Here is a 16281-nt window from a genome sequence, read left to right on the forward strand (position 1 = left end):
AGATAAGGTGTTTTGCTGAACATTTTCCTGATCAAAATAAGTATTCTAGAAACGAATCTCCAAACCTCTGGTTTGTCTAGGTGGCAAAATCCAATTTGCAAGCCAATGGATTAAATTCTTCTCTGAAGCAGCTTCAAAGCAAGGTAGAAATGTGTCGAAATTCACGGGGAGATAAAAAAGTAAGTGCCCCTATTGCTGTGTTTTGGTTGGGCCATTTAATTTAATTTAAATTGATTGGCAACATAAAAAACTTAGTAACAGCTACCCCCTTAAGAAAAAAAAAGTAAGCTCAGTAGGTAATAAACTATGAATAATAAAGATGCATCATACTAGAATCATAAATGGAAATAAGCTGACATCAGTGGTCAAGGTTTCTCTAGTATAGATGGCCTCTGAGCCCTCCTACTTAACCTGGTTTTAGCTGATGGAATTAAGGAAGGGGAGGGAACTCCATCGTCTACACTCCCGTGTCTCCCAGGCATTGGTATAGAGTCCAGGAAGCATGGGGCTTGGGTCTGACTTCACTGACCTCCTGGGTCACCAGGCATCCCTCCCCATAACTGGAACTCAACCCGGGATGAAGCACAGAAGCCTCTATCTGCCCCCTGCATAGCCACTTTTGTTTGATTTTTCATTTGTTTTGCTCTTTGCACATAAACTGGTCCCGTCCATTGATATCAATGTTTTCTGTGGTTATTCGAAGTTTGAATTAGTGCAAAGTTGGGAGGAAGATTCTAAATGTCGTCAGCCAACTCCCTGGTCTGCATAGTGGGGCTCCTGCTGTTTACTTGCTTGTTTTCCTGCCACTGATGCCCATCTCTGCCCTTCTCCATTCCCCCTGCCCTCTGCCTCTCCCCATAATATTTTCTCAACAGTTCATCCAGCGCCAGACATCCCTGTGGAAGTTTCTCACATGGGCCTTCCCTCCTCACCAAGTTCTGTCCTCTCTCTTCATTTCAGTGAGCATGTTGGTGGCACTGAGAGGACATTTTTTTTTCTATCTTTATTGCTTTTTCTTGCACAGTAACCCAAGCTTCTTGGAAAAAGTCAACACACACACACACACACAAAGCGCCAAGTGAGGAGTACCTAGCCATCTTGTTCTCATTTTCTGCATTCATGACCATGTTGCATATTTTCTTGTGAATGTTTCTACACATTCCTTGTGTTTATTTGCACCACAGCATGGGTGTTTCAAGGAAAGGTGGTTTTTCTATTTTCCCCCATGACTTGCCTGGTCTCACTTATGAACCCTACCAACCGGGGAATGGGGAAAATGAACTTAATCTGCTGTAACCCCTTCAACATTTGCTCTCCCTCATTTCTTCACTCCCCACCCCCACTGCATAGCCTCCCTGAAGATGTCAGAATGTTGGGCAGGGTGTGGGGAGCTCACCCTCCTCCTGCCTATGAGCCTGAGGGGACAGGTGATCTGCGCGCTGGAGGAGGCTGGGTGGTACCTCTGCAGTGATCAGCAGGGAGGGGAGAGCAGAACATCGAATGTGCAGTGGCATCAGGGCGGGCAGGGAAGGCAGAGGCCAGAGCCACGTGCTCAGGCTGCATGTGAGGAGCATCTCTGGCGGCTGGTGCAGAAAGGTAGGGAAATGTGTGGGAGTAGGCTCCGGCAGAGGCGGAGGGAATCGTGACTGGCCAAGGGGCTGGCAGAGACATGTCCTAGTTCCACAGCAGAGGGGTGGGATGGGCAGAGTGAAGCAGCCGTGGAATGAAGGAAGCAGGAAGAGGCCAAGGCACCTCCTGGCCTGAGTCATCTGGTAGGTCAGTGAGCCATTCAGGAAATAGCATGTGAGGCCTGGCAAGAGGTGTGTGGGTATGTGGTGAAGATGAGCATACTCGCAGTTGCCTCTCTGCACACCTATGGAGCTTGGTCTGTGAGATGGCTGCTCTAAGGGTGAGGGGTGGGGCATGTGTTTGATGTGGTCCTGGAGATGGTGAGTTGACCCATCTGAAAGGCTGTGGCTGCTTCACCCCTGCTCATCCTCGCTACCTTGGGCCAAACAGTTTCTTCTACACATAGAATGTCAGAGACAGAAGAGATCATAGGGAATGCTCTGTGTCCCCACCATGCAGGTGGGAGACTGACTTGAGTGAAGTTAACTCATTTACTCATAACAAACCCAGAGAAGCAGCAAGAGAACTTCTAGTCATGGAAGGAGCCACTATCTGCGTGCAGCTGCCCGTGAGAGGAATCCTAGCATCCCTCCAGCCCAAGACCCTCCCTGAGTGAGCTACCTCTGTGCAACCAAGAGGTGTGCTCACCAACTAGCCTCTGTCTCTGCAGTTTAGGTGGAATCAGCCTGCCCTCCCATAATTCATTTCCTGTGACTCTCTTCCTCCGTGTTCTCACTAGATGGTAAGCTCAGAAGACCTCCTTAACTTTGTCCAAATGTGGAAAGAAAAACTGAACCAGAGGATTCAGTACCTTGACTGCATGCTGGACATGGTCACTCAAGTGGTCTTTACTGTAAGGAATGGCATGGGGTGTTAGGACACGGTGGGTGAACTGTTGGGAGATCGCGGGGCTTAACAGAGCCTTAGGGAAGAGGGGATTCCCAGGGCCCTGCTGGACCTCAGGCCTACTGGGATGCCTTGCACATATCCCAGTGGAGTCACATCTGGGTTCAGAGATGGTCTGCTTCCCAACACTGATCTCTTAGGAGACCCCTCACCTCCTAGTACTACCTTTTTGCCCCCATCAGGACCCTTAGCTCATGCTACCCACCAACTCTCAAGCCAGCCTCACTACTTGGCCACTTCCTTCCCAACAGCACCGATGAGCAACCACTGGCTTCTCTCCACCCCACCCCACAGCCTCACTCAATGCCCCCATCTCTTGCCCACTGGCTGCCCTTATCCTCTTTCTTCCTCCCGTGCTCCATTACCTGAGAAGCAACCAAACCCAAGAGGTGTGCTTCTGAAAAAGGCCTGTCTTTTTACCATATCACCCTCCTGCCCTCAAGGACCTTTAACTGGATCCTCACAGCAGCCTCATGGTCTGCTTTCCATGTCCATGGTGTCTTCATTTCTCTGACCCCTCTCTTCCCAGGATCTCCTGGCCCTAGTAGCACATCCTGTTTCCCCATGAGCCCTCAAACAGTGCAGCAAGGTCTCCATCTTGGGGACTGTTTCCCTAGATTGTGTATCCAGGAGGGCAGAGCCTGTGTTGCCTTCACCCCACATTCAGTCCCTCACACATCAGGTTTGGAACATCAGAGGTGCTCCACCAACTTCTGGGGAGGGGAGAGTAAGTGGACCCTCCTCAAGTTTCACTGTGGCCATGCTGCAGCCCCTGCCTCTTACTGCCAACTTTAAAACCTCCCCTTTCTTGGGAGAGGGGGTGGTTTCCCTGACATGTCACCAACTAAGCCTCCATTGCACACCAGCCTCCACTGCCCCCAGCAAGAAAGGACTTGGATCACGCTAGTCCTTCCCTCAGGGACTTGCAGAGCCCCCACTGAGAAGAGACCCAGAGTCAAATAAGGAAGAGCCTGACTGAGCCTAGCTGTGCTATCACTGTGAGCCACTCCGGTCTTTCATTAAGATCCAACTTGTGCGGGAGGGGCCACTCAGTCATCTACACAGGGATTCACGCGCTCATTTGGGCCAAAGCACTACCTGGCACCATGCAGGCAACCTCATGCATCCATGACCCTCTGTCTCATAGATGCTGGAACTTTTTTTCACAGCACTGGTCCCAGTTTTGACCAAACATTTTCTTTGTAGAAGAGCATGTTCAATGTCTGTCTGACTAGACCGTAAGTAAGTTCCACGAGGACGGAGGTCTCATATGACCTCTTCACCATGCATCTCTGAACCCAGGCCAAACAGGCAGAGAACATTTTTGAAGGTCAGCATGTGAGCGTGAATGAATAAATGGCCCTCTGGAGGACAGATGACCGCTACCACTTTATAGCAGGGAAAACGGGCTCCGAGAAGCCAGGCTGCTGGCCTCTAACCACAGCACCCTGGCAAGATGGTGCTGGAACGGAACCCTTCCTGGCACATCTGCCTTCCTGGCACATCAGCTGAGTCCACACATTCAGGTCCTTCTCTCTGGCTCACAGGAAAACCTCCTGGACAACCTGGAGGTTGAGAGTGATGTTCTGGCATCTTCAGAAGTACTTGAAGAAGAATCCAAGGTAGATCAGATCATCCCTGAGTCCTTTGCCCAGCCAAGCCGCATGGGGAAGTCCATGATTGAAGACCCAGCTCTGGAGGTTCTTAAGAAAATTCTGCAGTGAGTCGCCCTTGGGTACAAAACAGAGCCCTGCCATCATGGCTCATGGCCATGGGGTCATGGCCTTTGGGGTCCCACAGACTGGGGTGTCCTTGTGAGCCCACCCCTGACAGCCTGTGACCTTGAGCAAGAAACTTCTCTGAAACAGGGCTTGTGTTAAGACAGATTCACATGGCGGAGGGAGTTAACGAAGATGGTGCTCATGGTTGCTGGGGGAAAACTTAACATCCTTTCCCTTGGTTTCAGACCTCCCATCTCGAAAGGCTCTACCCAACAGTATGAGAAAGATCGGTCCCAGACAGGTAGAGGCAAACAGACCTGTGGGTGTCAGGGAACTGGCTGTGGGGAAGCTGCTGGTGCTACCTGGTCCATCCTCACCTCTGGTCCTCTGCTTTTGCCCTGGGCGCTCATCCTCTGAAGGCTTGAAGCGACATCGGAACCGGGGAGAACACTGCCTGAAGGTTATGTCCAGTGCCAGTGCCACCTCACTAGGGAGGTAGGGATGCTGGGCTGCCCGGGATCTCCCCTTGCCACATCCCTGCCCTATTCCCTGAAATGAAGCCCAGAGACACCCTGTTGCTTTAATAGACTCTTTACTCAGGATGCGCTGCCTGTGCTCACAGCTCTAAGACTCCAAGGACCAGTGAGGGCCAGCTCTGACGCGCGCGGTAGTCAGATCTGGGCTCCCTGCTGCTGAGTGATGCAGCTCACCCGGGCTTCTACCTGAGAATCTGACTGTGAGTGACTGTTGGTGGATCTGAACCTGTTCACAGTGGTGGTTCTGATCATCACTACCCACCCCCACACGTAACAGAAAGAGGGACATAGGAGATGGCTCCCTTGGGTGCCATCACAGAGACATAGGAAGAGCCTGGGCCTCTGAGCTTGCCCACTGTGCCCCATCAGGGTTGTTAGACTCACGGTCCAGTGAGGATGGGCCCTGCTAACCCCAGACACCAACTTTATAGAAGGTGGACAACAGAAGCCCCATGGCAGATTCAACTTTCTGGGTCTTCTGGGAGCCCTCATTGATGTGACTTGATTCTTTTTTTTTTTTTTTTATAGAGGCATGTTTTATTTATTTATTTATTTGTTTGTTTGTTTGTTTTGTTTTGTTTATACATGCACTGGGTACAGTCAGAAGCGCGGGAGGGTGAGAGAATTCACCAGAGCCAGAGCGGGGAGCAGAGCAGGTAGAAGGACCGAAGTACACTGCTGAGGGGAGCAGCGGGCGGCAGGAGGGGTCTGCGCGCCATGTGGGACCCTCCTCCGGTGGCCGGGGAGCAGCCGGGGATCCAACCAGCGCCGCAGAGGCCGCGGGCAGCTTCGCAACCCAGCGCTCAACCGCTGCGCCACCGGGGAGGCCCGATGTGACTTGATTCTTGACTTTGAGAAAGGAACAGTGAGGAAATCCCTGCTTTGTGTTCCCCCACAAGGTCTTTTTGAACGTGATGCCATCTGTAATGTGGAATTAAACAAAGACCTGCTAAATGAGAAAAGCAAAGGCTGTTCATTCAGAGTTTGCTACAACAAGGGAGTCACCACCACTTTCATTCTAGCAGAGGCTCCAGGGCTAGTGGAGGAGGAGACAGAGTCACGATTCTGAAACGGGGCTTGTGTCAAGATAGATTCACGTGGTGGAGGGAGTTAACGAGGATGGTGCTCATGGCCACTGGGAGAAAACTCACATCCTTTCCCTTGGTTTCAGACCTCCCATCTTGAAAGTGTGACAAAGATCGGTCCCAGACTGGTAGAGGCAAAAAGGCCTGTGGGTGTCAGGCAACTGGCAGTGGGGAAGCTGCTGGTGCTACCTGGTCCATCCTCACCTCCCCAGGCTGCAGAGGGGAGGATAAGGCTGCAGGCATGCCCTGGTTGGAGGCGGAGCCAGGGGAAGCTGGAGGCAGCCAGGTAGCTGCTGATGTCCTGTGATTGGCTACGAGTACATATTTGACTTCTGCAGTTGGTCCCAAGTTGGAAGCAAGGATGAAATTTAGGGCAGCTATCAGTTATTGACCAAGTCCTGGCCATGTGGGGCCAGTTGTTACAAGAGTTGTTCAGCCTGGCTGCTTTCAAGTCTGACTTGCCGTAGGCTGACTTCTCAAATTGTCTATTGTAGAAAAGGGGTTGGTTTCCTGGGCAGGTTTCCTGGGCAAGTTATGGGTCAGAGCTGTATATTTATATATGGTCTAGCCATTGGCCATTAGTATATTACAGAATGAAGTATGTGTTGCTTAGGGATGCCCAGCTACATTTGAATTTCAGGTAAAAACAATATATTTAGTAAAAGTGTGTCCCCAATATTGCATCGGACATACCCTAAAAAAGTTCTCATTGCCTATGTGAAATTCAGGTTTAACTCAGAATATTCTATTTTTATTTGAAGGACCGACAACTCTACATGTGACTCAATCTATTTTTCCTAGCGTCCTCATCACAGGGAAACAAGGATACAAACAAGGGCTCTGGCATTACCAGAAAGATATTCGTGGTTGTGTGCCATGGGTAACATGAATATGTCACAAGAATGCAATGAGGACTTGGGACCCCGAGTGGGGGCAGAATGCCGCGGACCAGCCCAGCGGCGGCGGGAGATTGAGACAATCTCAGGGTTTGAGCGAGAATGAGCAAAGGGTGGTCGAAGGAATTAGGGCGAGGGACAAGAATGACACACAGACACACTCAAGGGAGAGTGAAAATCTGAGTGCAATTTATTAGGATCAGCCATCTCTTTTTATACATTTTCACAGTGATTACTTCATTATGTTTTTCACAGTATGTGGTTAATCATTTATCAGATTGTTCGTAAATGCAGTGAAACATGAACAACATAACATCTTGTTTATTATTTACCAAGAAATCAGGAACAAATCAAGAACATTTCATATTTTACCCCCCTCAGTGGAGGTCTGTTCTAGGTCTTGCGATTCACTGTTATGATTATACATACCTATCATAATCTTACTTTTATAGCTCCCATTTCTACTTATTATTCCTATAATTCTACTTGGTTACACGTTTACTGAAAACAATAGAACCAGTTTCCTTGGCCATGATTGCTTTCCTTTATTGTGAAACTACTGCCTAGTAATGATTAACAACATGACTTGGTTGTGCCTCAACATCTTCCAGGCCTGTTTTCCTAGTTATTTTCCATAAGTGAAAGGTGGGAACCATTAAAATCCCCTTGGGGACTGCGTCTGTCTTAGGTTGTCAGAAACTCCTTTCTGATCTTACCCATCATTGACTGTCCAGTCCAGCATACAGGGGAAGAGGGACTTATGTACCATAACAGCACAGCCACTCTGTTTTAATGAGAAATTGTGGCAATAGTCACATTGCTCTCAGGAGCCGCCACAGCAGAAGAACTAGGGTTTTCTGTCAGTGGTAGAGCACACATCTAGGAGGAGACCCTTCAGGAGGAAGGTCTCCAAGCAAGGCGCAGCTTCGCTTTTGATTAACAAGCAGGGTGGCAGGGCCAGGCTTCCGGTGCAGTGGGGGAGCAGGAAGCATGCTCTAGTGGCACAGGTGCAATGGCATAACAGGCATTCTCATATGTCACACAGCCGGAAAATATAGGCCAAAACCTGCTCAGAGACAGGGTTTTAATGCTATTATAACACATCCCCAGCTACTGTGGGTCACTTTTGGTCTTTCTGCGCATGCCTTGTGATCCAGCTCTGACCAGTTTGGGCTCAGGGTCCTGCAGCTTCTTTCTTTGATCTGCAAGGGGTTGGATATGATAAGTTATAAAAATAGCTGAAGAATGCATATGTTGCAAAAAAAAAAAAAAAACAACTTAGTAATAGAAACAATGGGTCAAAGAAACCTGCCGTGGGGCTTTCCAGAGCCACCTCTGTCTCGCTGGCATCACTACTTCTTGGCCCCTCAGTGCCTTGGTTGGGTTTTAGCAGTAAGGGCTTCATCCCCATAGTAAGTTTTGCCTTCAGAGCTGCTGAGGAGTGAGGAGGCATTTTGAAGGACTCAGCTCCAGACATGGGTGTCAGGTCCATGCAGGTAGGTTCTGAACTTCCAGCAACCCAGGTTGGGCTTCCACAGGCTCCGTTAGATGCCTGGGTCTGTTCCCACCTTTCAGAACACCAACCCTCCCTTGTCCTGCAGCTTCACTAGGCACACCAAGCCCAACCGAATAGACAGAAAGTACCAGGTGCTCGGGGAGAAGCCACCTCCTCCTTCTGAGTAAGTGACAGTGTCTTAGTCTTTATTTTTATCCTGTTGTTTCCATGGTGGGAGGAGAGGGTGTGGGCAGGGTGGGGGTGGGGAGGGAGAGAGGAGCTAGACCTGACTCAGATGAGATAACAGATGTGGTGAGGGGCACTGATAAAACAGAGAAGAGTCAGCGAGGGAACTGTAAGCTAGGTACCAAGCTGGTTTTCCCAAGAGGTCTTCAAAAGCATTGGCTCCATGAAGTCAACCTTAGTTACTTAAAGTTGCTTGGTCATATCTGATTCTCTGCATCATTCTCAATATGACATTCCAGTCAACAGTCTCAGTTACACATCAGTGTTTCTAAACATGTTCAGTGCCATAAACAAGGCCTCTCAGGGATCTGTCTTGTGTGTTGCAGGAATTTTAAAGGGATCATCCTGAGTCTCCTGTGGGAGAGCAACGAGCATCTGCTGTTGGTCGCAGAGGTGAGGGCTGCCACCCACGGGCCTCTGCCTGTCCGTCCCCCTGCCAGCTGCTGGCCATGCATCCTCAGTTGTCTCTGCCTTCTGCTGACAATGGCCTTGTGGGTGAATCTGAGGAAAGGGGATTCCAACCCCCATGACATTAGTCACCCAGCTTCCGTGATCTCATGTGATGATTTTCATCATAGAAACTGAACTTCATTCACTTATCTATTTATTCAGCCACCAAACACTTCTTGGATACTAAGTATCTATCAGGTTCTGGGTGTTCCAAGAGAAACACACCTGTCTCTGTCCCAGAAAAGCCAGCACTCAACAAGAGGGCAAGTCATGACAGCACCACAGGTGGGGCTGAGGGAACAGGCACCTGGGGATTCCCATTGGAGCTCCCCAGCTCCCTGCTCCAGCACACCTCACAGAGAGGTGTGTGCATTGTCCTGCCTGCCTCCCACTGGACTGTGATTTCCTCAGATCAGGGACTCCAACTCATCCATATGTGTGTCCAGTGGCCTAGGACCCAGCCCGGGGCTTCACAGAAATCTTTCAACCTTATTGCTGCAATGAGAATCCACTGGGTGTTGAAGGATGAATAGATTTCAGTATTTCCTCACTTGTGCCTTGCATGACAGTGGTGGAAAGGGTAGACAGGTAGGAGAGCAGCCCCAGCACAGGGGCAGCAGGTGAAAGGGCTAGGTGGTATCAAGGCAGGGTGGGAGAGTCCAGGAGCTTAGGCCAGAGTTCCATGCTGAGGGTCTCTACCTATCCACTGCCGTCCCTCTCCTGCAGGACTTCTACCGCAAAGAGAAGCGCTCTGTCACCAGGCCTGAATGCATGTACGAAACCTTTGACCAGTGTGCAGAAAACATTGGCAAGAAGACCTTGGAATACCTTAGTGAGACAGCTGAGTACCACAACTCCTGCCTTATAGGTGGGTGCCAGCAGCGAGCCTATGGGTTAGCCCATGGGCCTGTGGGACAGGCAGCAGGCCTATGGGAATGGCATGAAGCCACTAAGCCTGGCCTGGGCCTAAAGATCAGGAGGGCACCCTCCACCCTGGATGTCACAGGCAGAGGCAACTCCCTGTGAAAAGCTAATGGATTATAATTAGGTAAAAACCTTGATCAGATTTAACCAGGGAGAAACAAAAATGGAAAAAAAAGGGGGGGGATTTGTAGCCCTGAAAATGTTTGGTTCCTTGCACCGAAGTTTTGGACAGCTTTATTGAGATGTTCGTGAATAAACAACTCACCTGTGTAGAATGTACAACTTTATGAATTTTAGTTGGTTTAGAGTTGTGTGGCTATCCCCACTGTCAATCTTAGAGCCCTCTGTCCTCCACCATGTCCGCTACTCTAAGCAACCACTAATCAACCTACTTTCTGTCTTTGTAGATTTCCCCAGTTCAGGCTTTCACACAAATGGTGCCAAGTATATGTGGTCTTTTGGGACCAGCTCCTCTCATTTCATACAGTGTTTCCAAGGTTCATCCCTGTTGTAGCCTGTATCAGCACCTCATTACTTCTTATAACCAAAGCAAATGCCATTATATGGATACACCACATTTTGTTTATCTATTAATTCACTAATGGGTATTTGCTTGTTTCCACCTTTTTGGCTAATATGAATAGTGTTGCTATAAGCACTTGTGCACATTTATGTGGACATGTGTTTTCATTCCTTTTGGGCACATAACTAGGAGTGGAATTGCTAGGTCGTATGGTAACTCTATATCCTATGTGACTGTACATCCTAATTATTCCATTTCTAAAGTCAGAGAAGCTGAGGGCCCACTGCAGACCTGCTGTGTTCGTTGATGGGTTGCATGGATGGGTCGCATGGATACAGAGGGAAAGGTTTAGAGGACAGCCAGCCCTGGATGAAGACCTAGGACTGCTGTCTTCCAGCTGTATGACTTTAAAATGCTTGAAACTGGGTAAAGATGAAGGAGAAAAATTCCAGTGAGAATCTATAACCATAGTCAGCCCGTATATGGCTTCTAAACCTGAAGTTGCCCTGAAATAAACCTCAACTCAACATTGATTTTGTGAATCATACAAAAGACCTTTGACTAAGAGTTCAGCTTTAAAAGATCTGGAGTTTGCCAGGGCCAGATGCTTGTTTAGTAGAGGCACTTCAAATCCTTTCAAGAAAAACCCAATTTCAATTCATGCCTTCTAGGATTCCCACAAATGAAATGCCCAGAATAAGAGCTTACAGGAAACAAACAAAGAAAACATACAAGCACAGGGAGAAAGTCACTTGGGCATCAGACAGCAGAGTGAGACCAGTAAAGACTTCAGATATATCAGGCCTAAAATATAAAATAGCATATTTATTAGCATTAAAAGAAGAAATTAGGAACATCAATAAGGATGCAAGAGACTATTAAAAAGATCAATTAGATACAAAAGAGAACCAAATAGAAAGAGATCCAAATAGAACTTCTGGATTGGAAAAAGAAATAGATGAGATTTTATTTTATTTTTTTGTGTGTGTCTTTTTTTATTTTTTAATTTAAATTTTATTTTTATATTCCCCATACAATTACAACCCCCTTATTTTTACCCCAAGCCCTCCTTTCCCCACCCCCAACCCCCTATCGAGAGTCTCTTGTTCATAGTTATTTGTTGATTTTTATATTTTCTTTCTTATAGTTATTCTTTTTCCTGGTCCCTTATTTAAGTTTTCTAGATTCCTGCTATGAGTGAGACCATCCGGTATTTTTCTTTTTCTTTCTGGCTTATTTCGCTGAGCATGATCCCTTCCAGTGCCATCCATGTTGCTGCAAATTGCATGTGTTCATCTTTTTTGAATGTTGAGTAATATTCCATGGTGTATATGTACCACATCTTCTTGATCCAGTCAGAAATAGATGAGATTTTAAAATTATGAATGGCTTTACAAACAGATTATTCACAGATAGAGGTGAAATCAGTGAACTGGAAGGCAGATCTAAGGAAAATATTCAAAATGCAACACAGAAAGACAAGGACATGTAAACTTGACAGATGAAGATATATGCCTGAAAAGAACAGATCTAACTTATAGCTATTTAGAGGCTCAGAAAGAGAGGAAGAGAGGCTGGAGTCAAGACAATATTGGAAGAGATAACAAGTGAGGACCAAGCTGGTAAAGGCAATACATGTAAAATAATCAGGAAGGTCCTGTAGAGTATGGAACAGAAGACCTTTGAACTTATGTAATCCAGCATTTTCTCTACTTGTTTAATCACAGAACCCCTTTTCATGAAATAGCTATTATCTCATTGTAGTCCCAGTCTCACTTCAGGCTTTTGTTGGAGACAGTATCACAGGAACCTGGCTCTGTTCTGTCCCTCTCCCCTGACCCCTCACTTCCTAATTCCTACAGAATTACGGGCCCAGATGAGGAGATTTGAGGAACTGCTACCCCAGGTGTGTTGGCTGGTGATGGAGAATTTCAAGGAACACCACTGGAACAAATTTTGTACCTCTACCCAAGAGATCCGGGAAGAGTTCTCGGAGTATCAGAAACAGGTGGAAAAAAGTAAGGTGAGGGCCTCAAGACTAGCCCTTCCTGTCCAGGACGGGGAGCCCTGTGGAGTTAGAAACAGAAGCAGAATATTGACAGTCCAGCGAAGGAGATGGGCCAGGATGGTCGCTGTTGGGTGAGGCCTGAGGGACGTGAGACATTTGAGAAAGTAGGGGTGAGTCAACAGCGTCCTCACAGAAGTCATTCGTTCATCAACTGCTTGTTGGATTTAATGGGTGTCTCTCCTGGGTTCTAGGGGGTTTTGGTTATTGAGATCAACAGTGATTGCTTGGTGCTTGGGATGTGGATGCTGTTGATTTTATTGCATTACAGCCCTGTGATGGGGTAGATGCTCAGCACACCCTCCCTAGCCCTCAGTGTCAGCTCCAGCCATGCCCCCATCTTGCCTTCTCTGCCTTTCCTCTGCCCTTCTGTGCCCTTCACACACCAGAGTTAGAGCACACCCTCAGTCTGGCCATTGCCATAACCAACAGAGGACTGTTGGTCCTGACCTCAAGGCTCGATCAAAATCCCTGCTGATTTCTGGAGTGTTTGATTGAAGGATGAAAATGCCCAGAAACTTCACCCAAATCTTGGACACCCCACACATTACCAAGCAATGGCATCTCTGTGTCAAATGGAAGAGAAAAGACAGGAAGATTTGGACGAGATGATTGCGGCAACCAGGGAGAAGCTGGAGGTCAGTGGTGCCATTGATTCCCAAGCCCAGAAGCTGAGAGCAGCACTGCCCTCCAGGGAGATTGCCCTACTGACAGTCCATCAATGGCTCTAAGCATGCCCTCTGCTGGCACATTGGCTCAAGTGGGGCCTGAAAGCAGTTTTTATGGTTGGATATGGTCATTATTATTTTAACTTGCATTTAAAAAAAAAAATCCTGAATTACAAAATTACTAATGAGAATTCCACAACCACCCGCCCCCACCCAAGATCCAGGTCTAGTTTTATTTCCTTTTTGGTGTATTGTCTATGTATAGCCATTTCTAAATTTTTCCCCATCTTTAAGCCAAGTTGCCCCTTAGGAGAGGTCTCTAAGTCAGGACCAGATGCCAGTGAATTTGGACACAGCTGACCCATGGCTTTGGTTTGTCTCACCTGCTGACTCTCCAAACCCCCCCTCTGCTGGGTTTTGGGGAAAGTTCCTTTCCCTGCAGCATTGGGCTCCCTGTATTTCCTCCAGGAAATGACCAAGAAGAACGGCCGGTTTTTCATAACCAGCTTGGCCACCTTCACTGAGAAGTTCCTGGTGCAGTTGGATGAAGTGGTCACCATTGATGACATTCAGGTTGCCAGTAAGTGCTGCCACTCACCCCAGAGGGTTGAGGTCTGACTCCAGGGGGTGGTGAGGTGTAGGGTGAGAGGCCTAAGGGGTCTGCTTTCCCCTACCTCCTCCAGAGTGAGAGAATAGTTTCTCCATCGAGGGGACTAATAAGGTTTTGTTTATTAAAAGTAGTATTTTTTTAGGGCCTCCCTGGTGGCACAAGGGGTTAAGCACCACACTATAAAGCAATCCTCAGCCTCTGCAGCATGAGTTCGATCCCCGGCCATCCAGGGACCTACCCACATGGTGCAGCAGACCTCACCTGTCTCTCCCACTGCTCCCCTCAGCAGTGTATTTCAGTCAGTTTGCCTGTTCTGTTCCTCACACTGTCTCTGGTGAAGCCTCTCACCCCCTGCATCTCTGGCCTATACCCCAGCTCTTGTATGTATAAATAAATGGATCTTTTTTAAAAAAGTAAAGATTTTAAAGATTTATTTATGCATGCATGCAAGAACTGGGGTGTAGGCCAGAGGTGTGGGGAGGTGAAAGGATTTACTGGGGAGAGTAGGGAGCAAAACAGGCAGATCTACTGAAATACACTGTTGAGGGGAGCAGACAACAAGACAGGGGAGGTCTGCTGCTCCATGTGGCTTAGCTCCCTGGCCGGCCAGGGATCAAATTCATGCTGCAGTGGCTGGCAAAGCTTGATAAAGCTGTGACTTTAACCCCTGCACCACCAGGGAGGCCCAAAAGTAATATTTTTATGAGCAAATCCCAAATAAGTCAAATATTATGTGTAAAAATGAAATCTTAATGGTAAATATTTTCACATTCTTGAGGTCAGGGCAACTTTCCCAAGTAGGAGCTGAGAGCCAGAAGACATAAAGGAAATGGCTGACACTTCTGGGTAGCCAAAACTAAAAACAAGAAAAATATTAAAAGAGGGAAAGACAAATGACAAACTTGAAAATAACTTCCTAATAACCTATAGGTCAGAGAAAAGCCTAATCACCCTGTGATTCGGAGAACTCTAACAGGTCACATTTGTATGAAGAGACAAAAGACAAACATATGTCTTTCTAAAGAGGAGTGATTCATAGGTCCTATAATTACCTGGCTTCATGGATGATGAAAAATTTAATATAAACATTAATTTATATATAGACATTACTGTAATGTCATATAAACATTATTAAGATAACATTTTCCACCCACAACCTGGCATGGTTTTTAATTTTGATGATGACTAGCACGGGTGAGGATGTCAGAAAGCCCAAGCCCCACGGAGACCCTTGGAGAGGGGTAGAGGATGCTGCTCTTCCAGAGAAGCCTGTCAGTTCCTGTCAAAATTCTGGATGTGTAGTACCTTTGACATAGTAGTTCTAGCCCTAGGAATTACCGGACAGAATTTTTCAAAGGTACATTTTCAAGCACATATATATATTTATATACATAAATATAAAATATATATATTTATATAATAAATATATATAAATTTAAATATATTTAAATATAATGTAAATATACATATACATATAAATATATATATTTCAAGGTATAAATCATAGCACTGTTTGAAATTGCAAAGAATTAGAGACATTGATATTTATGTATTGGGGAGAGGTTGGATTAGTAAATTATGGTCCCAATGTGCATGTGGATGGCTGTTAAAGTGAGTGGAACTGGTGTGTAAGTGCCAGCATGAAAGGCATGAAGGAATACAGTTATGTGAAAAGACAAGCTGGCAATCAGTACTTACTTATGATACCATTTTCAAAAACGCATATGTAACATAAACATGCATACTTACATCTGTGCAAATGAATCTGTGTGAGGGAATGAGAGAGACAGAGCTGAGAGACAGGGACAGTTGTGGGTGAGGGGTACCTCTGGTGGTGGGCTAGTGACACTCCTAAGTAGGTAATGATCAAATTTTTTATAATGTGCATGCTACTTGTATACTCTACAAAAATTGAAGTCAGATATTAAATGTTAACTATTTTATCACTAATCAATTAAAACTTTTTTATCTTTGAAAGTTTGTATTACAAAGATAATAGATATTTATTATAATAAAAAAGGCAGTTCAATATAAATTACAAAAAAAAAGTAAAGAACGCAGTTCTCCCACCAAGAAATAAATGCTTTTTGCTGTCCGTTCTTCCAGTCCTTTTTGTTAGACCCAGGTCTGTGGGTGCTGTGTGTGTGAGTGAGTGTGTGTGTGAGTGTGTGTGTGTGTGTGCGTGCTCCCAACCAGTGGGGGAAACATTGACCAATCCAGTCGATTACCTTGACCGTTCTCAGTTGCTGAGCATTGTGATAATTGATTAGCCCTCTCCTGCTGAACACGGACCACTTCAGTGATAGTGCTGAAAGGGACATCTGCATCCATATATTTCTGTTTGGGGCAAGAGATTCCTAGGAGTGGACTTAGTAGGTCAAAATGTATATGTATTTTTAGGTATTGATCACTTCTCAATACTGAAATATCTTCATAGAGAAGTGTGAGCTTTGTTTGGAAAAATGGGACTTGCAGAGACACCGGGGTTGAGATCCAAGGGAGCATGGGCAGAGGACTGGCTAGGGAG

The 16281-nt window shown here is 46.7% G+C and overlaps 1 protein-coding gene across 1 annotated transcript in view; it reads left to right on the forward strand.

Annotated features, from left to right (window-relative positions):
- CCDC180 (coiled-coil domain containing 180) overlaps positions 1 to 16281 on the forward strand; it is a gene marked incomplete at both ends in the record, with an annotated part of 49576 nt that overhangs the window by 30574 nt on the left and 2721 nt on the right. Inside the window, 11 exons of the mRNA XM_084237795.1 lie at positions 81 to 179; positions 2369 to 2482; positions 4083 to 4255; positions 4502 to 4557; positions 4676 to 4751; positions 8375 to 8452; positions 8841 to 8907; positions 9691 to 9832; positions 12274 to 12434; positions 12977 to 13114; positions 13613 to 13724. Coding sequence (XP_084093921.1) covers positions 81 to 179; positions 2369 to 2482; positions 4083 to 4255; positions 4502 to 4557; positions 4676 to 4751; positions 8375 to 8452; positions 8841 to 8907; positions 9691 to 9832; positions 12274 to 12434; positions 12977 to 13114; positions 13613 to 13724 — 1216 coding nt within the window. The remainder of the gene's footprint in view (positions 1 to 80; positions 180 to 2368; positions 2483 to 4082; positions 4256 to 4501; positions 4558 to 4675; positions 4752 to 8374; positions 8453 to 8840; positions 8908 to 9690; positions 9833 to 12273; positions 12435 to 12976; positions 13115 to 13612; positions 13725 to 16281) is intronic.

Source organism: Talpa europaea (assembly GCF_964194135.1).
Source record: "Talpa europaea genome assembly, chromosome: 7".
In the NCBI taxonomy this organism is placed as follows: domain Eukaryota; kingdom Metazoa; phylum Chordata; class Mammalia; order Eulipotyphla; family Talpidae; genus Talpa; species Talpa europaea.